This window comes from Callorhinchus milii, unplaced genomic scaffold (genome assembly GCF_018977255.1).
Source record: "Callorhinchus milii isolate IMCB2004 unplaced genomic scaffold, IMCB_Cmil_1.0 Scaffold1, whole genome shotgun sequence".
Lineage (NCBI taxonomy): Eukaryota > Metazoa > Chordata > Chondrichthyes > Chimaeriformes > Callorhinchidae > Callorhinchus > Callorhinchus milii.
Window position 1 is genome coordinate 15224372 of NW_024704742.1, and position 25650 is coordinate 15250021.

At 39.9% G+C, this 25650-nt stretch overlaps 1 protein-coding gene across 3 annotated transcripts in view; it reads right to left on the minus strand.

Moving 5' to 3' along the window:
• Positions 1–94: 94 nt before the first annotated feature.
• The window catches only part of prdm5 (PR domain containing 5), a 152950-nt gene continuing 127394 nt past the window's right edge, over positions 95–25650 (minus strand). For all 3 annotated transcript variants that reach the window (XM_042341060.1, XM_007891490.2, XM_007891489.2), the window contains 3 exons: positions 20895–20980; positions 5874–5978; positions 95–1840 (listed from right to left, as the gene is read on the minus strand). In XM_042341060.1, coding sequence (XP_042196994.1) covers positions 1676–1840; positions 5874–5978; positions 20895–20980 — 356 coding nt within the window. In that variant the 3' untranslated portion in view covers positions 95–1675. The remainder of the gene's footprint in view (positions 1841–5873; positions 5979–20894; positions 20981–25650) is intronic.

Below are 25650 nucleotides of genomic sequence, written 5' to 3' on the forward strand. Positions count from 1 at the left end.
TAAGATTACGAAACTTTTATTTTTATATAAAATTGTTTGAAAGTGTACATTTACTAACACAGTATGATATTCATAATAAAGTAAAAAAGTTCTCTTAAGATCTAAACTATTATTGTAATAGGGGATTTTTCTGTATCATAAAATGTGTTTAGAACTCTACTGGCAGTCGCATGGTTAAAATAGATTGTACAACATATCTGGTACTGTATAAAGTGTTTGAAAATAAGAGAGTGGGTGAAAAATGTGACATGTGAAAATCATCTTTGGAACTTTGAGTTAAACAAATTTTCCAGGAACCAACACTGATACCATAGACATAAAGTCTAACAATGGCAACAGGCCAGCTTGGGGGCTAAGCATTGGGCTGAAAGTGGTGAGAGGGAGAGCTGCTCACTACAGCAAGATATTGGCTGAGATAATAATGATATTCAATTTTCACACGTCACACTTCTCACATGTCCACAAAGTCTAAAATGTGTACGTTTTTGAATGTTGCAGTAACAACCCTATGTGTGCCAACCTGATGTAATCTAAACTCCTTGCTATGAAGTGTGGAATTTTAAATCCTGCGGACCTGACCTTTCTTTGTGTGCGAAACATGGAAGCAAAGACAGTTGATATTTTTTTCCCATGAAACACTTTACCACATTAGGGCTTGATATTCCCAAATTGGATATGAGAAATGTGGGAGTAAAGTTTCTGGGATTCCTAAATGAGTTATTCCTTTCTTTACTTAAGGATTGTGTTTAGGAATCCTGCAAATTTTATCCTGTGATTTCTTAAACATTAATAAAAATATTATCCATTAATGACACATCTGCAGCACCTATTGTTCTATACTCTCTCAGATCATGAGGTGCCTGAAGATGATTGTCTCCTGTGAATGGCATGCTTGGAGTAATACAGGTACAACTGGATGACACAACTCCTTAACCAGTGATAATAGTCAGTGCCTCTGAGAGCACAGCATCCAAGGCCTTTGTCTACGGTCAGGTTAAGATACTATTATATAGACCTGTTCTTGGATCTAGTAATTGGCTCAAATAATGTGCTTCCTATGCCCTCCATTGCAATATCCCCTTCCCTCTTCTCCATTGCAATATCCCTATCAAAGCTGATCGACCCTTGCTTGGGCTATTGACCTCTCAAAACTGTGGGGATACTTCCAATTGTTCCCTTTCATTAAGCTCACTGATGCTAAGGCTCAGCTGGAGTAGAATACCTTTTGATGTACCTTTTCTAGCTGTGTAACTGTGCAAAATTTCCACTTTAATGTCCTTTAATATGGTCTTAAGAAGCTGAATTAGCCTTTTCTTTCCCTTCCCATTTCAGACAGTTTTCTCAAGGCAGCAATGGTGAGAATGGCAATAAGCAGATTCTGTCCATTGCTATGATCTCCCAACATTCCACCCATTTACTCACACCAACATTTTCTGCACAATTAACAAGGACAGGACTGTCAGATCCTATATTCTCCCTTCTCAGCAGGCTGTCATGTTCAGCAAAACAACACCTATTAACTGTTGAAGAACACTCATCACGCCCTTGTAACAGACATTTCGAGAAGGCAAAGCATTCAAGTCATGCTGACAGCAGAAGTCAGCCACAGTGCGAGCAATAAATCGTCCAACGCCAGGAATTTTGAACGGCTCCAAAGCAATGAAAAATCAGAGATTTAGCTGTCTGATTCTCCATGCACATTTTCCATGTGAACCTTGAGGTAGTCATTTCTTGTAAACTTCTTGTGGCAGAGCTGGCATTCTGCCATCGGCCGATTAGGGTTGTGTGTCAGCTTGTGCCTAATCAGCATTTTCTTCAGGCTGAAGGATAAGTCACAGACCTGAAATAAGGAAGAGACAAAAGAAATCAATAGACATGAAGTCTTTAGACCTCACTATTTCGTACAATGGAAGGACATTATACGGCAAGTGCAGCATTAATAATTGATGTTGTAATATTACACTTAGAAGTGAAATGGGAAGCTTTCTCCCTCTTCCTTTTTTGAATTATCTGTGTACATTAAAATGTACTGAATTCACCCAAGAAAATTCTAATTAATTTGACTCGTTGTTAGTGGGTCGTTGCTGAGACAGATCAATTGCCGTGTTTGCCTTTGTGACAACACTCTGTATAAAATACAAGCTTTATTATTTGTTTCTAGATTGTTTTCCTTGTTTTGATTGTGTTGTTACTTTGGGTTCCAAATGCCTTGTGATTAAGATGGGTATGATGGGATGGAGACCGAAATATCCCCCCTCCTCCCTCCCAACCTACTGCTGTTGAAAACCTTTACTACCTGTTATCCTCAGATTCCCTCCTTGTTCAAATTTACTCCAGGATTCAAATGGCCTGGCTACATCATTGCTCTTCACTGGATTTGGTTAATACCTATTAAATGTTGCATTTACCTATTTGATAATAATAATCCTTACATTTGATATGCCTCCATTTATTTCAGGGGAATGTCTCAAACAGCTTCACAGGATATACAGTAAAGTGTAGTGACTGTGATTTTTGTATGTGAATGCCTACAACATGTGTAACAACAATCAAATCCATTTTAGCTTGTAAAACATTTTGAGATGTTTTAGTTTTCATGTAAGGTTTTCATGTATGAATACAGGTAGTTGCTGCTGAAACATTTGCACAAAGGTGACAGAATGAAGAAGGGAGGAAATCCCTACTATTGAGTGAAAGTTTACTTTGTGGTTAGCATTTGGCAAAAAGCACTTGAGAAAACCTAAATTATTTTGAAATTATGTTTTATGGACAGATGAAAGAAAAAAGACCTGTTACATAGAAATGTCACAGTGAAGTTCTGTCCTAAAATTGGGATCAAAAGGTATTTGCTGCAAGAGCCATTTGCTAAGAGTTTGTTAGATTGATTTTGCAAAACTCAAACAATGACAACATTCCAAATATGGTTTCAGACACGTGCAAACTATATCACATTTTCCCCACAAAATATACAGATTCTCTCCTTGTTCAAATTTACTCCAGGATTCAAATGGCCTGGCTACATCATTGCTCTTCACTGGATTTGGTTAATACCTATTAAATGTTGCATTTACCTATTTGATAATAATATTCCTTTACAGTATATTCTGTGAAGTGCTTTGAGACAACAATGACAATAAGATTACATTTGCATAGCACCTTTCACATTGGGAGGATGTCCTAAGGCGCTGAAAAATACATATAACAGACGTCAAAGAGAAACGTCATGTCATGGCCCATATAATAGACCGGCAAACAAATCCATGGCTGGAGCTGGTAGGTCATACACTTAACTGCAAAAGAACACTGCAGTATAATTGAAGTCAATTTTATATATATATTATTCAGCTCCAACCATATGCGTAATCCATCATTTCAATAAAGTGGTTTAGACAAAGGCCTTGATTAATAACCTAAATATAGTAAGTTACGCATCCTGTCTGTCCAAATTTTCCCACCGTGACTCAACTCATGGAAACAGAACAAGTTCAAGGTCAGCTCAACTCCACTAAACAGGAGCTTGGCTTCAAAGTTCTCTTGGTTATTGATCAGTGGCCCATTTCATTTCAACCCTCATCTTGGTTCAAACTAAAATTGGTTCCATGCTTCTGGTTTGCCAATACACTAAGATGTTAGTGTGCCTGATATGAATGTGATGGTATTAACAACAGATTGCACGAATATTGCGCCCTTCATGTGGGTTGCATTCTGGATCCATTACAATTAATGGTAATGTTGGAGAAGGAAATGCATACTGAAGGAGAAGGGATTAGAGGGAAATAGGAGGGGTGGGGCTTGAGTAGGGTGTAAACGCCAGGATGGACTAGTTGGGCCAAATGATCTGTTTTGATGCCATATTACTCTATGTAACTCTCTGCAGTGAATGCTTATTTGCCTGCCTTCCAGTCTGCTGGAGCACAGGGATGTGTAGACAGTAATCATCTGGCGAGAAGTCAAATGAGGGAAACTCAAGGAAACAATGGATTAAAACAATATAAAATGCTGACAACATTTGCTCAAATGGATTCTATACATCAGACAATCACCTTAATCTCTTCCCATAAGCTATTTCTTTTTCATGGCTCTAAACTCTAAGAGAGGGAACATACTGCTGAGATCTGGACCAACCAGTAGGTGTGACAGCACTTTTCATCCACCTTGTGATCACCCCTATTCAACAGGTCCTCCTGAAAGTGCAGCTGGAATGAAGAACTCTCCGCACAAACCCATACATACATTTATACATTCTGCAGATACTACAGAGTATGTGAATATGAATACATGTATTCTACAGTAGGGTGTGCTGTCAACTTTAGTATTTCCTTCAATACATAAAACAAAGGCAATTGTAAATAAAGTATTCTGATAGAACATGTGAACATTTGCACCCCCAATATACAGTTGACCACAACTGGTTAAATGATCACATTATGAAAGCATTGCAGACACACCAGTTGGTTTCTCACCATAGCTAACGAGCCATATCATATGCGGGCTGAGGTCAAACACTTCTGAAAACCAAAATGTTTCAGGCGTGTAACTTTCTAACTCCATAATTTAGGAAACTTGCAACCCATCAGACAACCAGTGATAGTTAACTGAAGTTAATCTCCACAAGTCTGTGTTGGGAGAAAATGAAAGGGAGTTGCTGTTTTCCCACCACTGGAAAAGATTTTCACAAAATATAAATCAATCAGTGGGAACTGGATGGTAAGCGTGGCTTCATCCTTTCAACTCTGACAATGCCTGGGAGGTCACCTCCCTCCCTCTTTGGAATGGTGTGGGAAAGCTAAAGATCCAGTTAGTTATCAGACATAAAGAACTGTGAGAGAGAAGTTACTGGACTTAGCAAAGGATCAGATTTCAAAATGATGTGCATTTGATAGTTTCAATTGATGGAGGCTCAGATGAAGGGAGGTGAACAGACATTTAATTAATTTACATAGAGTGTGCTGAATATGTGAAACTATCAGCAGGGAGGCAGATGATATCAGAAAATTCAAAAGGGAATTTGCAAAGAATTCAATCAGAGTATGAGAGATTGAGTGGTGCAGGATTTGTGGGTTGGGGGAGGCTTATACATTTTAGGATGTTAGATAGACTACAACTGTTCTTTTGTGGCCCTGTACCTATGTTTCTATGAAATTGAGTTTCTTTCTTTCAACCCATAATCTATATCGGACCGTCAATCTAGTTTTAACTGGCACTAATTCAGCAATCCTGCTGAGAGAATGCGAAGGTATGTGAAGTAGAAGAAATAAAAGTGTAGATTTCCCAAAGGTTCAATGCACCATGTGTTGGGGTCCTGAGCCATTTGATCAAGAATGTCTCCAAGTTCACTCTTTCGTCTGGGTTAACAAAATGAACTCAGCTAGGCCATCAGTTGGAGAAATGAAAAGCCTCCCCATTGATCAGACAGGACTAGAATTGATCAGACAGGACTCTGCCTCTTCAGACTAGAAAGGTTCCTAATAGCATTCAGTCACTACTGTGAGAAAGCACGTGCATGTGGATGATGAATCAAGACAGGAGCTGCCTTAGGTTTGGTGTCCTAATTCGTTAAGTCAATGCTGTCTACACAACTACAGAGGTTAGAGTCATCTGTGGGACCGCAGCCCAGCATGAGCCAATACTTTCAGGAAAGATGGGGAGAAATCTGAAAAAGCATGGTGGGGAGGAAATTAAATGGCAATGAACAATTTTCCTGTAAAGGTTTTTTTTTAGATCAGTTTCTCAATCCCATTGTACAAGACAATGCTAGGAACTGTTAACTGCTTGTTACCTTGTAGGCAAAATGGAACAAATTTATATTCTCCAACAATGTGGCAAATAAAAGAGATAGCCAAAGAAATAAAGTTTGAAATAAAGTTACTTACATCACATTGGAATGGTTTTTCTCCTGTGTGAGTCCTCATGTGTTCATCTAGGCCTCGCTTTTGACTAAAAGCCTTGTTGCACTCTGAACATTGGTAAGGTTTTTCCTGGGGAACGGATGACAACAACAAAAAGTGAAAGTGAGCTAACGTAGCAATTCAGCAATTAGTGGAGTGGAATTCTGTCCTGGGAAATGTGTGTTTTTACATTCCCTTGAAGGGTTTCGGCAAGTAAAAAATTGCAAAGGTCTAAGTAAACTCTGGGAAAGTTAAAGTCCTCCAGATTCCCCTATCACCACCCATCAGTAATTTAATAAAGCAGTTATGTCTGCCATTGAAAGAATTTCTTCAATTTATCCTGTTTTATGTAACACCACAGATTAGATTAAAGAAAAGGGATACCGACCTGTTTTACACATGCACTCAATTTATTTTAAATCCCAGGCCCAAACCAAACTTATTTCTGCTTTCTCAAGTTCTCCATAGTGAAAGCACAAACTTATTTTATGAAATGACTTTCCGGTTTGTGCTGCAAACATAAGATGCAGAGATCTTCTCCCAGTGTGCATATATCAGCCACATTTTTAAAGATTACTTAAAAAGTTTTTTTCATGAAACAATATTTGCTTGTGTTGCTGTCAGGACAAGGTTGACAGCTGTTAACATTTGAGAATTAATGTTAAAAACATTAGATTATATAGTAAAAAGGCATGTGATTCAGCAGTTTTTTTAATTTAAAGTATCCAGTTATTTTGGGTGTAAATATAAATGTCTTAACATTGCCCACTGGCTGTGTGAAGTGGCAAATTAATAACATAATTACAAGAACAGCGATGGAGAGTTTGCACACTGTAATGTGTTGCTTGATGTTCTGCACTGCTGCAGACTCAGATCCATTTAAATTGATTTTCTAGTATTAGATAGAGAGCTGTTACCACTGGACAGGTCCATTAATAGTGCAACAGTACCTGACTGAGAGAGCTCATCCATGTAGCACTAAGAGTTCATTTATTGAGGTCCAAAGTCAATGTTTAGAGGCATATTATATGAACTGAATTATAATTTGCAGATTATAATAATAATAATTCTTGTATTTGATATGGCACCTTATTACATTGTCAAAATGTCTCAAAGGGTTGCACACGATTTATACAATACAATTTACAAGTATATAGCACGTTTCAATTCGGGAGGGCATCCCAAAGCACATTAATTGATTGCAAAAGTCTAAGTAAACTCTGGGAAATGATTGTAAAGTGTAGTAACTGTGTATTTTGTAGGCTAACATGACAGGCAGACAGACAATTTGCACAAAGTAATATACCAAATGAATCCATGAAGTGAATAACCAATTTTATCTGAGGGATTGTTGACCCAGACACTGAAAGAAACTCCTGTCTCTTTTCAAACAGTGCCATGAGATCTTTAACTTCCACCTCAATAGGCAGATGGGACCTCAGTTTAATGCTGAAGAGTGGCACCCCCAAAAATGCAACCCTCCTCCTGTGTTGGTGTGTGTGTATATATATATATATATATATATATATATATAAGACCTTGGTTTTAAAAATTGTTGAAGTGACTTCAGTGTTCACAGATAGGTGACAAAATAAAACTCTTTTAATCAACTTCCATAAAAATGAGATTAAATCATGGATCATACAATCAAGTCGAGAACAGTATTGAGTTCTGTTTCTTTGTGAGGCCGGTTGTCAGAGGCATCAACCTCCAAGTGGCATAATTGCATCTGATAGCTCCAGACAAAACCAGAGTATAGTATCACAGAGCGGGAAACAAATCGCATAAAAATGTGAACAAAATGTATCACATTGACGTGCCCACTGGGATCTTCTTCCGGAAGTGAAAGGATCTGTCAGGAAAGCTATTTGAAAATATAAATGTAAGCTGAACTTCGTAACGTAAACTTTTCTGCCGTGTACATGTAAACTTGTATGAGATTACAGTGTTACAATACCTCTCATTTATGTCTAAGTGACCTCCAGAAAGGAAAGCTAAGAATGGGGGTGGAGGGAGACAGTTTAATTTTCTTAAAATATGTTGGCTATTTCCTCAAGAAACCTCATATGCAAATTGTCTTCTATTCAGACTTGAATGAGACGATCAGACTCACTTCTGCCAAGGTTCCAAATCTACCATACAAAGAAGTCAATGAGGAGAGAGGGAGAGAAGTTTAATTTTTAAAATATATTCACATTGTCCAATTTATATTAACTCTAATAGGAAAAATCTTTTTGAACTGATATCTATATATACTGATATTGCCTTTTAGAAGACAGTTCAGATCCTAAAGTGGATCGTTTTTAACATTTCTAAGTAAAAGGAAATGTCATTGTCCTGAAAACAGCACTATATACAGTATTTCCATGACTGTAGGTAAGACATTTTGAAGATTTATAAGAACAACTTGGATTTATATTGCACTCTTCATGCAGGGTAGCTTCCTGAGCACTTCAATAGAAAGCAGTGGGCCATTCATGACTTCATGCACTCTGAAAGGGAATGTTAAACTGTAATATCTATTTCCTTTCCTTTCCCCCATCCAACAATAGCAAGGTGTTGTTCTTGTTTCTTATCTGCCTCCTTTTTCTCACTTTTTGGGTTTACTGATTTTTTTTCTCTCTTCAAACATTACCTTTTGGGGAACATTTAAGTGAATCATTTTTGCCTTCTCAGATACTCTGAATGTTGCATGCCCCCACTTCTCTCACATTTGGTTCAAAGGATCAATTATTTATTTTCAACTATTGTATTATACCTTAATGCACGAGTCCACCATTTTCTTTTTGATTCAACATAATTTGAATCTATGAACCTATTAGAATATTAAACTCCAATCACAGATACACTCTGACTTAGACAGTGAAGCTAAGATATTGTCTCTTGATTTGATACAGAACAAGTAAAATCTCTTGCTTTGATGGATATTTTTACTCAGCTATCATCCTGTACAATTGGTGTTTGAGAATATAATTTCAATTTATATTCATTGCACCTTTCATGCCAAGAATCATAAAGTGCTTCACACAGCTAAATGAGAGCACAGGTGGGGGTGGTGGGGAGGGGAGTGGGATAAGAACTGAGGGGCAAAGAAAAGGTGGCCGAGCAAGTGGTTGAAAAAAGAGGTCTTAAGACATGGTTTTGAACGTGGGGAGCAAGGGGACAAGATGGAAGGAACTTCACGATGAGATCCAGAGAGCATGGGCAGGACAGCTGAAATTTTGCCTACCGATGGTGAGACAGATTGGGTGGGGAATATAAAGCAGACCGATGTTTGCTGGAATATTGGACGACCTGAGACCTTGATATTTGTTTTCTGGTCAGCAGATTGCGTGACTTTACTGATAACGTAGTAGAAAATAATCGTACCTCAACAGACTACATCTCTGGTACTTCTTGACCATTGTTGTACCAAAGAAAGTGCATTTCCTTTGCGAGTGGACTTATTTTCGTCTGTTTATAATTACTCAAATCAAATTATAAATATTGCATTTTGAAACTTGTGTTGTAATGTGATCACCCTGATGGGGTGTACTGTATCACCAGCCTAGACCAGTTTAATAAACCAACACATATATGTGGGCTGGAATTACAATTTACTTTTAAACAAAATTCTAGCTTTAGTTCTTAAATTTATTACCGCAGGTCAAAGAGGTTAGTTATTGTGAAGTTTTAGCCTTGACTCGATATTTTGATAGTAAGTTACACACAAATACTACAGATACAATTCTCCTTGTCAAACCCAATGCAGAACAAAAAAAGGAAACAAATAGGATTAGAAGAAACAAACGATGAGAGAAGAAATGGAAAACCTGAAATATAACTGGAAAAGAATGAAACGTCAAGGAATTTCAACAATGGGAAATAGGAAAACAGATTGGAAAGAATTAAAGAAAAACAAGAATATAAGAAATAAAACAGGTGTCTAAGTCAGCCTGGCTTACTTTGTAGCACTCTTGCCTCTGAGTCAGGAGATTGTGGGTTCTGTCCCCACTTCAGGAATTTAAGATCATAGTCTAGGCCAGTGACCAACCTTTATGGTCGGCCAACAAAATACATTTTATTGATTAAATATTTCTTAATTCATGCCATAAATCAAGAAATATTCAGTCTAGAAAAAACTGAAAACACATTACAGATCAAACATATTTAACTAGACTTGTGCGAATGTTCGTGGGCTATTTCCTGATGGCCCTACAGGCCAATTCCGGCATATACAAATGTAATCTTGTTGGTGTTGTTCCACAGGTTGGCCATCACTGGTGTAGGCTTAGACTCCAGTGCAATACATTGTTGGAGGTGCCGTACTTTGGATGAGATGTTAAACCAAGGTCCTATCTGTCTGTTCAGGTGGGCTTTAAAGATCCCATGGTACTATTCGAAAAGAGAATGGTATTCCTTAGAATGTCCTAGTCAACACTCCTCCAGATGAATTGGTCATTACTTCATATGTGTGGGATGTTGCTGGGTGCAAACTGACTGTCATATTCACCTACAAATACACAGTCATTACACGAAGAGGAAAATCTCTGAACACAAGAAGTAACACAGGTATCAGTCTGGCTCACTTAGTAGCACTCTAGCCTCTGAGTCAAAGGTTGTGAGTTCAGTTTGCCCATAAATACAGTCAATACATTTCAGAGTAAAATCCTGTGAAGTGCTTTGAGACATCTCAGCGATGTGGTAAGGAGCTATATCAAATGCAAGAAATTATTATTAATAATTATAAGTCAGGTAAACGGGATTGAATGCATTGCTCTTTCAAAGAATCAGCACAGATATAAAGGACTGAATGGCTTTCTCTGTGCTTAAAGATCAAGAAAAGAAACAAGAAAAATGTACAAAAGAAAAAATACTAACAGCAGAAAATTATAGAAGAATCAAGAGAAAAATTGTGTTTTTTAAAAATATATATGAATAGAATAAAATAAGTGATGAAGAAATCAAGAGCATATTATTAAAGCAAAACAGAACTGACTTCAAAACACAACAAAAGGGTTAAATATTGCAAATTGGACTTATTTGATAGAAAAAGAAACAGCCAGCCCACAGAAACAAAGGATGATGCACATTCGCTGCAGGTTGTGTTGATTGATTCACTAGGATTGTTTTCTTGATTGGAAATGAGAATCAATCATAGTCTGAATGAAATAATTGTGGTTTTATTATTACTGACCCTTTTCTGTACTTTGTTTTTAAACTATTGGGAATTTTGTGTCATGTTTCCTCTGTTTGAGATTACATCAATGATGTTCTAATGCATTTAAAACAGTGGGCAGTCACAGCTGAATTATAGACTTGGATGTGGTCCCGAGTTGTTTGGAGCCATGAGTGCACAAACAGTACAGACATCAAACTATCAAGATAATCCATACACATCTGTAATTCATCTTGTGACCATCTGCTTTTTGCCATTTTATATGTAATTTATTATTGTACATGATCTTTTTTCTGTTGTTTGCATTCATTAAAATCTGGCTGCAAGTGTTTTGGGTGAGTGCACAGGTGAGGATTTGTTAAGTAAAGAATAATGAGCAAATTATGTTTTGGAATAGACAACAGAAATGGAAGCTTTAGGAACATAACAATTTAAAGAGCTGATTTTAAGCAAGGACAAAGAAGAATAAATTATCTCGGATATATTAAAATGCCATAATTTGTGTTTGCATTTCTAAAAATGTTCCTATTCCTATCAGATTATTTTATTGAAGTCCTGTGGGATCCTGTAGCTCAGTGGTTAGAGCACTCGCCTCACAAGCGAGAGGCCTGGGTTCGGTTCCCGGCAGGGTGAAACCTTGGGCAAGTTTCCTTATTCCACACATCTGATAATAGTCCCTCAAGAAACAAAAATAATAGTAAATTGGTCAATTCAATCCACGACTGTTTGTGGGAGATTGCTGTGTACAATTGGCTGCCGTGATTTGCCCACAAATATACAGTCAATTCACATTACAGTATATTCTGTGAAGCGCTTTGAGACGTCTCGAAGACGTGAAAAGCGCTATATCAAATGCAAGGATTATTATTATTATTACCAAGAGTACTTTCATCATAATTCCTACATATGCCTCTATTCTGTTACAACACCAAACACAGTGCACTGCTTGTATCTTCAAGCAAGTGATTGCATCCACAAAGGGAAGTCCTTCCAATATGGATGCATTGAGACAGCAGAACAAAAGTACACACATTTAGGGCTGCAATTTCAGGGCAGACATGAGTAAGTATTTCTTTACCTAAAGGATCATTAATGTCTAGAACAGATTACCGGGAAGGGTGGCTGAGGCCAAAATGCTGGATTCATGTAAGAAACAACTTGATGTTGTAATAGGCGGTCGATACGCTGGGGATTCTGATGTAATGAGGTCAAATGGACTGAAAGGCCTTTCTCACCTGAACCTCTCTTATGCTCCCTAGTGGCAGCCAGAACACCAACAACAACAACTTGTTCTGAGGCCCTCATGGTCCTAGCCTTGAAACTGCAGAAAATTAAATTTCAAATTAAGACTGAGAACTTTTCATAATTCTGCAAAGTCTTACATTTTCAGGCTAAGTCCATAAGAAATTTCAAACCTCTTGGGCTGTAGATCTCACTTTCCAAAAGAAATTGGATTAAGATCACCCAAATATATTTTTGTTTGGATACTCAGCAACAGTTAAATCCTGTAATGTCCCTCTCACAATCTGGACTTAATTAAATGCAGATCCAAAAGATAAAAGGATTACTTTCTAACCCACTTTGGTACCAGTCTCCAATTTGTTACACCACTCTATACTGATCAGTTTATCATTAATTTATGAACTAAATTACTGCGGCTCACTGACAGGATGGTGCAAGAATTTTGCCAGGATATAAAGTGCCACACAAAACACACAAGAGATTCCTTGGCGGATTACTGATGCATTCATGATCTGGGCTTCTGCTTTTATAATCACATGGTGCCATTCAGAGAAGATCTGAAGCTGCAATGCTTCCTTTCATCAAAGCCTTGATCTTTGATGCATCTAAAACACCCCTTCCTTGAGCTCCTTAATTTGCGATCTTGATAGTGAGCTAAAGAAGAATTGGATACCATTTTTTGCAGAGAACAGAACCTTATGTTTATATTTTGTAAATGTTGAGAAATGGTCCTAAAGCTAAAAACCTCAATAACATCTCTTAATAAAAAGGGCAAGCAAAGTCCCACTTGGAACTGTGGTTGAGACAGAATCTATATTAGCTTCCAAGAGGGAAATAGGTCAATTTCTGGAAAGGAGAAATGTAAAACATATGGAGGAAAGGGAGGAGAATTGGACTAAGTCAGTACCTCTTTCAAAAAGCCAGCAGAGGCATGACTGTCCAAATAGCCTCTGTCTATGCTGCAAATTTTTATGCCTCCTACTATAAGGTGGGTTACAACTGTGGCAACTAGTGACTATAATGGAGCTAGAGAGAGAGCAAAACATGGATTTGTTGATTGTGGAGGTTTGAAGCTAATCCCTGACAAATCAAGTGGAAAAAATGGGATTATCTGAAACCTGATGGCATAGCAGTTTAACAGCAACTTTGTGAGTTGCCCAGTGAGTGGGAGTCCATTGCTCTAACTTGGCCTCAGATTATGAGCCTGCTGAAACTGAGAGCTAAAATAACTGCTCATTCACAGCCCTCCCTCCCCCAGTAACAGTAACAGTAGAACCCAATACAGCAGGATCCTTGATACTGACACACTACCGGTTAGGACCTCAAATATTATCAAAGGATGTACCTGATAGTGCAAGGCTCAACCTTTATAGTGTAACAAAAATTGGGCTCTGGCTGAGATTAGGAAGATCAGTAATAAAAGTAAATAAAGGCCTGCAGAGGACAAAAGGAACATTTGTTTGCAGAAGCAGCCCCCTGTAGTTGTCATGTAACTGTTCTGATCGGTGTGGCTAGTGGTCAATTCTCTCCACAAACAGTCTTGTTAAACTCTCCAGCTGTGCCAACACTAGTCACAGACCCTGCGTTGTCAAAATGCAACGCCTGATACTTTTTTCATCTCTTACTGCAATCCTTGCTTTACTCCCTGACAAAAAACACAAAAATCTGGATGTATTAATTCTAAGGTCAAGAAGTCACCTTTTTGCCTTTGCAAAAAAAATTGCATGGAAAATCGCAGTAACTGTTGAACAAGACTCTCTGTCATGTATTGTGCTTTTGTTTTAACAGTTAATATTCTCAGCCTTGCAGGAAGCAGGGACTCATAAAATGGCAGTGGCACACTAGTGTTGCTTTCAAACATGCCTACAAGAAGAATGTAACAACTCTCGCAGAGGAGAGGGACCACATCACGCAGAACACAGCTGGCAAAAGTTAATGGGGGTCAGATTTCATAGCAACCAGTGAATAAGCTTTAAAAGGCTTGAACAAAATGCCAACAGAATGTAATCTGATTTCTTTTATTGTTTCTCTTGTAAACCACACACTAATGTCCATTTCTTGCTCTGGCCTCCTTTGTTGCAGTGAAAGACTTAGCTATACGACTATGGATATTTGTATTATGATTTTGAGAAAGGTTTACAGTAATCGGTGGATGCTAGTGAATTTCTTTCTCTGTGTCTTGAAGTTCAGCCTTAAGCTGCAAGATCATCCAAGCTGAGGCAAAGGTATGACCCCTAATACTACAAATACAAATCATTTATCTTGTGCCGTCCTGCCTTGCTAAGAGGATGAGTTTGTTGAAAAATTGTTATAAAAATGTGCAGCTATGCTCACAGCCAGGGAAGTTTTATAAAAATCAAAAATTGATAAAATTCTCAAATAATAATTATAATATTATAATCTTTGCATTTAATGTAGAGCCTATCACGTTGTTGTGATGTCTCAAAGAACTTCACAGGATTTACTGTAAAGTGTTGTGACTCTGTATTCTGTAAGGTGGCAGACAATTTGCGTACAGCAATGTTCCACAAACAGCCATGAAGTGAACCATGTTGCACCAATAAATACATCAGACTTGCGCGAAACATAACATTTGATATAATTAATGTCTGTGAAAATGCAAGGAGATTAACAATGAGAAATGTACTTGATGGAATGCATGAGACTGGGAGATGCAGTGAATTAGGACATTGTCCTTTCACTTCAAGGAAACAAACCTTGGCTGATAAGACGTGAAGTTTCTTTTTCTGTTAGTACTGCATACCAGCAGCTTCAGTAATTCTTGTAATGATATTGATTATTGTGGCAGGAGATTAACATTCACAGCGTCTATTAAGCTGTTTACATAGTGTGTCCCTCAGATGAAACATTAAGTTGTTTTTCCATTCATGCCAGAAAGAACCCACAATCAGTTATGAGGTAGACAACCACTTTGGAAAGGCCAGAGAGAGAAACGTCTTTCTCTTTACATATAGTATTATAGATCTTCAACGTCCACCCTAACAGGCAGATGGGATCTTGTTTTAACGTCACATCCGAAACACCGCACCTTCAACTACGCAGCACTTTTCCCCAGTGCTGTACTGGGCTAAATTATCAGCCCTAAAGAATAAGTTCACAACTGATTGACTCACGATTTTCAGAGGCAAAAGTGTTACCACCTGCCTAAATTACATAGAATTACAGTAATAGAACTTTACAGGACAGAAACAAGTAATTCGGCCCAACTAATCCATGCCAGCATTCATACTCCACATGAGCCTCTACCCCTTCTAATCTTCCATTCGGAGTCCTGTAGCTCAGTGGTTAGTGCACTCGCTTTGCAAGCGAGAGACCTGAGTTCAATTCCAGGCCGGGCGAAACCTTGGGCAAGTTTCCTTACTCCACACACCTAATAATAATCCCTCCAAAACCAGAAACAATAATAAATTGGTCATTTTCAATTCTACGACTGTTTGTGGGCCATTGCTGTGCGCAATTGGCTGCCGCGTTCGCCCACAAATATACAGTCAATTCACTTTACAGTGTGTTCTGTGAAGTGCTTTGGGATGTCCTCCCGACGTGAAAAGCACTATATCAAATGCAAGGATTATTATTATTATTATTATTACTATACTCCTATAGTACTGAGATGCGTTGCCCACTGGGAACGTTGTAGGGAGTTCCACCTAGTTAGGGCTCAAATCTGCACTTGTCGGATGTCGAACAACCAACTAGTGACTATCCTCCTTGGCAAGAGGTAAGTGGGGTCTCCTTGGAGCTGAATTGGCTCCTAGGTGACATGCCAGGTAACAGAATATCGAAATCGAGCCAGCACTTTATGACAATCTCGATAGTTCGGTTCCTGAACCAGGCAGGTCCGAGTATTCCAGGGCAGGAAGGGCAGACCACCAGTCACTGGGGGCAAGGAGTCATCCCACTCAGCTACGGTTAACCCTGCAAGCCAAAGGTCTAACGAGTCCTAGCTGGACAAGCAGCGGGAAAACTTGTCTGACAGCATCATTAATGGCAAGCTATATGGTTTGAGCTGTTAAGATTCCAGCAATACCCCAATGCACGCTCTGGAAACCCCAAGCCTTGCCAACCTGCGCCAAAAACTTTCTGGAATTAGGTAAGAAGGATGCTTCCCTCCAGGGAGTGGGAGCACATCCCATTTTAACAATCTATTTCTTGGATTTCCACGTGCAGGTGGGATGCATGGAAATCTCAGATCGGTTTAGAGATTCTTAAGCACAGTGATGTGTTTCTGCATGAGTCAGACACCCAGCTGACAAAAAAAATTCCCTTCCAATGGTAGTATCACTGGCAATGAAGGAACGGACGATACGACAAGATCATAGGGCACAAGTAGAGAGAATACAAACAAATACAAAACTGGGATGTAAAATAACCAAACTGAAACATGTTCCAATAGCAAAATACAAGCGATGAACCAAAATATAATGGCAGTTCAGTACATTATGTAGGGACATCTTGCATTGTTTGTTACCTCCACTGATGAACGAACTATACAAGGACCCAGCAAACAAGAAACAATGCAATAGTTGAAGCAAGTCTTGCTGTAGATATTGATAAAGAGACGACAACAGAGGGAAACCAAGAAATCTCAGCTTTGATGTTCAGCAAGTGCAGTGATTTGTTTCAAGGACTTAGTTGTTTGTCCAGAGAACATAACATGAAAAGGGCAGACAACACACAAGACAGTAACTGAACATTCTAGAAAGGTAACATCTGCCCTGAAAGATAAATACTGAATAAACCTGAAGTGCACAGAATCATTCATTGTGATTTCAAAATTTGGTGAATGTTCTGTCTCATTCTTGATGAAGTGTCGTGTCTGAAACAAAAATCTATTTTTCTTTCAATGGCTGAATGGCCCACTTTTGACATCCAGCAATTTCTCCCTTTATTTCATCTTTCCAACATTTCTCTTGTTTCCTATTACTGCCTCAATGTCCTTTAGATGAGCATTACAAAGTAACCTTAAAAATAACATAACTAGAGGTCAGTGAAAATATACTTTTCACTGAATAAAAATGTTTGTTATGTGGAGTAGAGTCCTCATAGGTTTGCTTGACACCAAGCCAGGGAGAGAAGGAAAGTCATGCAGGCATGGTCGAATAGGAAGATCTTCAGGTGTGATTTGAAGATGGGCAAGGAGGGGCAAGACAGAGGGAGTGAGGCAGAAAGTTCCAGAGTCTCGAGGTGTAGTGGCTGAAAATACAGCCGCAGATAGTGGAGCAGAGGGGACAAGGGATGTGCAGGAGGCCGTAACCAGCTAAGCCAAGGGGGTAGGTAGAGAGTGGAGTGAAATTATTTATCAAAACAAATCCCCAGTGCATAACCATGTAAGAAACTTCAGACAGAATTTTTCAAAAGTCACAAAAACCCATTTTACATTATGCACGGATTAATGTATCCTTATCCACTGGCACTGTACCCATCCCCCTAAAATCAGCTGTCTTCATTCCCATCCTCAAAAAACCTTCCCTGGACCTATCCCTATTCTCCAATTATTGCCCTATCTCCAATCTCCACACGCCTAATAATAATCCCTCCAAAAAGCAAAACAATAATAAAAAAAAATTGGTCATTTTCAATCCATGACTGTTTGTGGGACATTGCTGTGCGCACCCACAAATATACAGTCAATTCACTTTACAGTATATTCTGTGAAGCGTTTTGGGACGTCTAGATGACGTGAAAAGCGCTATATCAAATGCAAGGATTATTATTTGTGGAGTCCTGTAGCTCAGTGGTTAGAGCACTCGCTTTGCAAGCGAGAGACCTGAGTTCAATTCCAGGGAGGGCGAAACCTTGGGCAAGTTTCCTTACTCCACACGCCTAATAATAATCCCTCCAAAACCAAAAACAATAATAAATTGGTCATTTTCAATCTACGACTGTTTGTGGGACATTGCTGTGCGCAATTGGCTGCCGCGTTCGCCCACAAATATACAGTCAATTCACTTTACAGTGTCTTCTGTGAAGCGCTTTGGGACGTCCTCCCGACGTGAAAAGCGCTATATCAAATGCAAGGATTATTATTATTATTATCTCCTATTCCTTTTCAAGGCCTTGGAATGAGTCATCGCGTCCCTCTGCTGCCTTCGACATTGTCGACCATTCCAACCTCCTACACCTCCTCTCCTCTCAGCTCAATCTTCGTGGCCCTGCCCTTGCCTGGTTTGAATCCTACCTCTCCCACCATCTCCACTTTGTCGTCACTAAGGGTTTCTTCTCCAGCCCCCACACCATCCGTGTGGCGTCCCTCAGGGACCTCTCCTTTTCAATATGTATATGCTCCCTCTTGGTGATATCATCCGCAGACATGGGGTCAACTTCTGCATGTATGTCAATGACACCCAACTCTATCTCTCTGCCTCCAACCTCGATTCCAGGACCACTGCTGTCCTCACAGAATGCCTGTTGGACATCAAGTCCTGGATGAGAGCTACCTTCCTGCAGTTGAATATCAACAAGACCTCCTGCTTGGCTCCTGTCAACGCCTCCATACCTCAAGCGCTGACAGCATCTCCTACCATAGATGCACTCTACATTTCACAGAACCAATACGGAACCTCAGTGTCATGTTTGACCCTCAACTGTCCTTCATACCCAACATCCGTACCATGACCTGCTCCGCCTTCCCCCACCTCCGCAACATTGCTCAGCTCTGCCACTGCCTCACACAGCAGGCCGCTGAGACCCTTGTACACACATTCATAACATTCAGGCTGGACTATGCAAACTCCTTGCTTGTCACCTCCCCAACTCCTCCTTCCATAGGCTGCAGATCATCCAGAACTCTGCAGCCCGTGTCCACTCCTGCACCAGGCTCCGCTATCACCCCCATCCTCGCCCAACTTCACTGGGTTCCCATCACACTGAGGATACAGTTCAAGATCCTGGTCCTCACTTTCAAAGCCCTCTATCGTCTTCCTCCATCTTACCTCTGTGATCTTATAACACCCTACCAACCTGCCAACTCCATCTGCTCAGTGGGCTCCAGCCTGCTTCACGTCTCCCGCCTTAAACTCCCCACCATTGGCGGGCGGGCCTTCAGCCTCTCTGCCCCCACCCTCTGGAATTCCATCCCTCAGACACTCCACCTCACCTCATCCCTTGCCTCCTTCAAGACCTATCTCAAGACCCTCCTCTTCAACTCTTCAACCGTGCCTTCAGTCACCCTCCTTCCCCCCCTGCCCTCCACCCTCCCCGATCCCAAATCCCAGCTCAGGTCTGAAACATTAATTGTCCAATGCCTTGGGTCATCCTCCCAATGTGAAAGGTGCTATAGAAATGTAATTTTGTTGTTGTAGTGTAGCGCTTCTGCAATTTTTGGCAACTATTTCCACAATTTTCTATTAGCCCTGGTTATGGGTTCCCATCATTTTGTAAATAATAAGTAAATATGATTTATTGATGGTTTAAATAATAACCAATCTTTTTCATTGGCAGTTACATAACAATAGTTCCCTCTTTGCACATGCTTTACAAAGGGCAGTGGCACAAACATGTCACCTTTAACCCTAAATCTGTGTAAACCACAGTGGCCATGTTAAAGGGTTTCTAAAACCTTGGAGCTCTTTTTACTGAGTCAGGTGTGTAAAGCAGGCAGAGGGTTTTGAAATAGCTCAAATTTTAAGACTGAACGATGAATTGTCATCTTTCCGAAATATGCATAAGTGGTTTAATTAGTTCCGAATAATAATAATATGAACTCGTGCAAAGCATATTGCTCAACTGGTCAATGAGCTACTTAAACAACAACAGCAACAACAAGATTACATTTGGATAGCGCCTTTCACGTCAGGAGGACGTCCCAAGGCGCTGGACAGAGTACAGCATTTCAGACCCGAGCTGGGGTCGGGGGGGGGGGGGGGTAAGGGAGGGGAAGGGGGGTGACTGATGGCATGATTGAAGAGGATAGTCTTGAGGCGGGACTTGAAGGAGGCTAAGGAGGGGGCGAGGCGGAGTGACTTGAACTGGATCCTCTGAAGGATAAGGGGCCAATGGAGTCGGGCGAGTGGGGGAGATGGGGTCACGGAGTTTGGTGCGGGAGAGAACACGGGCTGCAGAGTTCTGGATTATCTGCAGCCTGTGGAGGGAGGAGTTGGGAAGGCCGACAAGCAGGGTGTTTGCATAGTTGAGCCTGAAGGTGATGAAGGCATGAACAAGAGTTTCAGCGGTCTGAGGGTGTGCTGGTGGCGGAGTCGGGTGATGTTACGGAGTTGAGGGAAGGCAGAGTGGGTCATGGCTTGAATGTGGGGGAGAAAAGACAGTTGAGGGTCGAACTTGGTTCCTGACTGGCTTGGTGAGTTGTAGTGTGCAACCATGGAGATTGATGTTGCCAGAGCCTGAGGTGCTGAGGCGCTGGCAATTTATGACATGAATAAACTAAACAGCTGCTTCAATGCCATGTATTTGGTGTTTGTAGTATTTCAAAGGGAACCAGAAATTCAGTGTTACAAAAACTTTTCTGTAGATAAAGTAGCTGGTATAATACATTCATGCAGTTTTTTAGTTTCAAAAACAGTCTGCGTTTTCTATTCTTCAGCCACCGTCCATCTCTCTCCTCACTTAAAAGGATGAGCAGTTCTTACCCTTGTGTGTGTTCGAATGTGCATCTTTAATCCATCATTCTTGCTGAAGGCTTTGTCACAGTAGGGACACTGGTAGGGGCGCTCACCTGCAAACCACAGAGATAACCATCAGAGAAGCAAAGAAAAGCAAAGAGACGGGAATTGTTGCTGCCTCGGCACATCAAGGCAGCACAGCATGGAAAGAGAAAGACTTTCTTCTATAGTCTTAACATTTTTTGATCAAACAAGTAGGTCAAAGGACTGGGTAAACTGTGCGTAAAGAAAGGTTCCCCTTGAACATTTGTAAGTCTGGATCAAAGTTCCATTCTGAATAGTTTGATCTGTGCTAACAAGGTACAGCTCTATAACTCTGCCATTTCAGATGGACATTAGAGAACCCTTGACACTATTAGAACAAGAGAAGGGAAATTCTCCCAATGACAGGATTAATTGGTTAGTCCGTTGATGGCTGTTTATAGGAGCTTGCTGGCTGTCGCGTTTTTCTTCAAAACAACTTGTTACTACACTTGATAGCAATTGTAAAATGTTTTGAGGCATTTCAAGATGATAGGACTATAAAAATGCAGGTTTCTGTCTTTCAAACTTAAATTTATGTGTTTAAAATAGAATCAACATACCAGTCACTCAATACATGAGCAAAAGCATCCCTTCCCTTGTGCGTTTGATAGTGCTTGCCAAAACTCCTTTCTCTTTGTATTAACCAAGTTAGACTGCAGGCAGTATTTTAGATATTATCAGTTAAAATGAAAGTCCCATTCTAATACGTTCCAAATCAAGGGTTAGAAGCAATAAACATGAGAATAGGGCAAATATCAAAAGTACACAAGATATCCCACAAAGCAGGAAATTAATCCTGTGTGCCAGAAGACAAATCTTTTCCAAGGTAAGTTGCGTGCCATCAGTTCCACTTCAGTGAATATTTCGATGAAAGTGAAGAGACACTGGAAATAAAAAAAACTGTTCTCTTCGTATTTGTTGCATCAACTCCTGCTAAAATGTTCGAATGTGCACTTTTTAGCTGTTTGATCTTGTCCTGAGCACTGCCAACATGTTCCCTGGATCTCAAAACTGTTGGAATTCCTCTGGCTTCACTTACCCATTTCTATAGCTTTTGTATTCCCTACTCACTATCTTGTGAATTTATGAATCTTGAAAAACTTTAACTCTTAGAGCATCAACGTAAATCCATGTAGATGTTTGGATTTACTTCATGTAGATCCAAACATATACATGAGGTAATAACTTTATTTTAAAGTATTGATACTTTAAAATAAAGATCTTTTATCTTTGTATCCTTTAATCATCTACGTGTGTATCGAAGGGGTGGGGGTAGTTGGCATGTTCAAGCATTGAACCACTGTGCCATGTAACATTACGGTAGGAGTTCACGATCGTGATTCCCACATGGGGTACTCCTGATGCTTGATATGCCGCTTTCAGTGTTGCATTCCCATCGAGACTCAGGTTGGGTCACCCTGGCTGTTATACATCTGGTTGCTAAAGTGGATTAGTTGGGCCCTAGGAGCAGGTCATTTGCCTGTCCTCTGGAACATAGGCAGTTCATAGAAAGGATGAAACTGAAAAGAAAATACAAGGAAACCAACAGTTTTTATACGATATCCACATTAAAAAGTTACACCAAAGGTTAAAATGTAAGTGTTATGCCTGCCTCCAGGAATGTTACTGATATATAACAGCTTGATGTGAAACACTTTCCTGGTTCCATCTCTAGGCTTCTCTCCCTCCCCAAAACATTGCTTTCGTGAACATAAAAAGTCAGGTAACTGAAATGATGGCAAACAACAGAACATTTTCACCATCCATCTTCACACACATTTTGTCTATGTGCGCTGCACCGAGATAACCTATCTCACCAAATTCCATTTGTGCATGTACAATAAAACAAGATGAACTGACTTCAAAGCAGCGTACAATATAAGAGGCATGCCTGAAAGTCATCTGTCAAAAAATGTTTTGTTCCCTCACTTTGATCATGAAGCCAAGTTGCATTTTTGTAAAAGAAAGATTGTACAGTGGACTGGGAGCGATAGGAAAGTAAGAAAAACACAAAAGGATTGATAAAGAGACAAAGACAGAAAGAGATAAAGAGGGACGCAAACACACATGCAGAATAACTCAAAGTAAAACGGAATTAAAGGTCTGGTGTTGGCCTAATGGGCTATGTGAGGTATTTGGATAACCTCCAGCAGTGGCTGAAATAGCCCAGCTGTTTCTAATAGCACTTGGAAGGATTGGAGAAAGGAAATACATCCCTATCAGAAGAGGAGAAAAATACCACAACTAAGTCTCCAGTGGCTGCTTAAGGATGTCAGAAACAACCCAGCGCCTCCCTTGGTGGCTCAACGAGGTTATTCTGGAGTAATACAGACTGGGATAGTCTCAGGTTTAATACCTGGTCTGTGCTGAGCTTTCGGATCTCCGATTGCAGCAGGGGGAGAGGGCACAAGGGAGTCTAAAACCAGCCTCAGGATCTTGGGTTAGAGAAGGAAAAATCAGCCAGTAATCCTTGTTGAAAGTGCAGTTATCTGGAAGTTGTATGAAACTCAAGTCAGGCCCAATTGCTTATTGCGGTCAAATATCCCACAACACTCATAGACAAGGCTCACATATAAATAACAGGAACTTGGGCAAATTGCTAGTAGGTGCATACCACTCTTGTATCTCCTACCACAGTAGGAATCATGCGTCAGTTAGAAGGGGAAGTCAAACACCTTCAGGAAGGGAGAGAAAAAACAGATCCAATAATTGTTTTAAAGAATAAGATTAAAAAACTAGCAAGGATTCAGAATCACATAAAAAGTATTTGAGGATAACTAAAGAAACCTGGAAGCAACGCAGTGGTACAAAAAATACTACATATAAACTACAACCAAACAATTTGTCAGTTTGTACCACTTGCCTTAGAGTCAGAAGGTCCCCTTGCCAGATTTACATGCAGGTAATGTTTTATTTGTTGAAACCATAGTGTCTCACTTCACAAGTGGCTCAATTCACACTGCTCCTTTGTTCCTCGCCAAAACTAACACTTAACAGAAGGTCTCAGAGAGTAACAGGTGTTGGCTACCCAAACCTTAAACAGCTGAAGCTACATTAAGAGATAATAATTTTGCATTTGATATAGCGTTTTTCACATCTTCTGGATGTCTCAAAGCACTTCACAGAATATACTGTAAAGTGAATTGACTGTATATTTGTGGGCGAAACGCAGCAGCTAATTGCTCACAGCAGTGTCCCACAAACAGTCGTGGATTGAGTGACCAAATTATTATTGTTTTTTTTCTTGAGGGATTATTGTCAGGCATGTGGAGCAAGTAAACTTGCCCAAGGTTTTGCCCTACCGGGAAGCAAACCCAGGTCCCTTTTGCGAGGCGAGTGCTCTAACCACTGTGTGTAGTTGTTCAAGAGGATGAAGATGGAAGCTGTAGGGATTCTGGATATTGGAGAGGAATACTCCAAGAGGAAAGTAGGGATTGTATAATACTGTACTTGAATGTATCTCTACAGCAACAATTTACATTTGTATAGCACCCTTCATGTCAAGTGGAAGTCTCAAAGGACTTCACACAGCTGATTGGGAGTCTGAGCTGTGGGAATGGGATAGAAATAAATGGGATAACAGCCAAAGAGGGAGCGAAAAATTAAATTACCAAAAGTGCAGTCAAAAAGATAGGTGTTAAGGTAGGTTAAGGTAGGTTTTCAATTCCCACTTTCCTCTTAATATAACAATCCTCAAAACAAAACTGATTATTCGCTTCAGGGCTGCTTGTGGGACATTGCTGTGTGCAAACCAGCTGCCTCTTTCACCTATAAATATACATTCATTGCATTTTACAGTAAATCCTGCGAAGCACAGCAGAATGATTTTGGACACTTTGTTTAAACCATCCACAAGGTGGATTTAGCTTGAATTAGAACCAATTCAGCACACAGAAATCAGCCAAGATTTCTTCTATTTTACATGTCAGGATTCAGTTTAGGTATAATCTGAATTCCAATGTTATGTCAAATACAGTAGTGCATTAAGCATAGAGCCTGCAACCCAAGCATTCTTGTTACCTTGTTCTTAGCACAGCACTGTACTGGTTTCACCTGAATACCCTTTGGGTGGTATTAGTTTACACTTAGGTTAACACTTAATACATTATATATATTGAAAAATGCTGCCATTCATGGAACATTAGCAAAGACTCATTACCTAGTGAAGTTTTACGGTCCCTTGCTTTTGAATTTCAGGCAAATATTCATCAATGAGCAATAACCAAAGATCACAGTGGACTTTTCTTGACTTAGTACATGAGCCGTCAGTAAGTGAATTGCTTCAGAAAGACTGAAAATGGATCTTCATAAAGAACAGACCCTGCAGCTACAGCCAGCTGCCACCTTACAAGTCATAAGAAATAACTATTGTTTTAATAGAAAGCAGCAGGAATTATACTTGAGTAATGGCGCATGTTGACAAAAATAACGTGAGGGCTTTGTACTGCGAGATCCAGGTACATAAAAATCTGATAAGCGCAAAGCCAGATGGATGTTATTATTACTGGGTTAAAGCTATTCTGCTTGCTCTACAATGCAATGCTCAGTGTTTCACTGCTGCCACATGGCTGTTGCTCTTTGTTCAGTTCCAGTGCTTAACTTTTCAAAAATCACCATAACATTGTACGCTAGGACATTCCTCTTCCCACATCACTCACAAAATGGACCTAGTCAAAATCTCTCGCCTCAGCATTCAGCT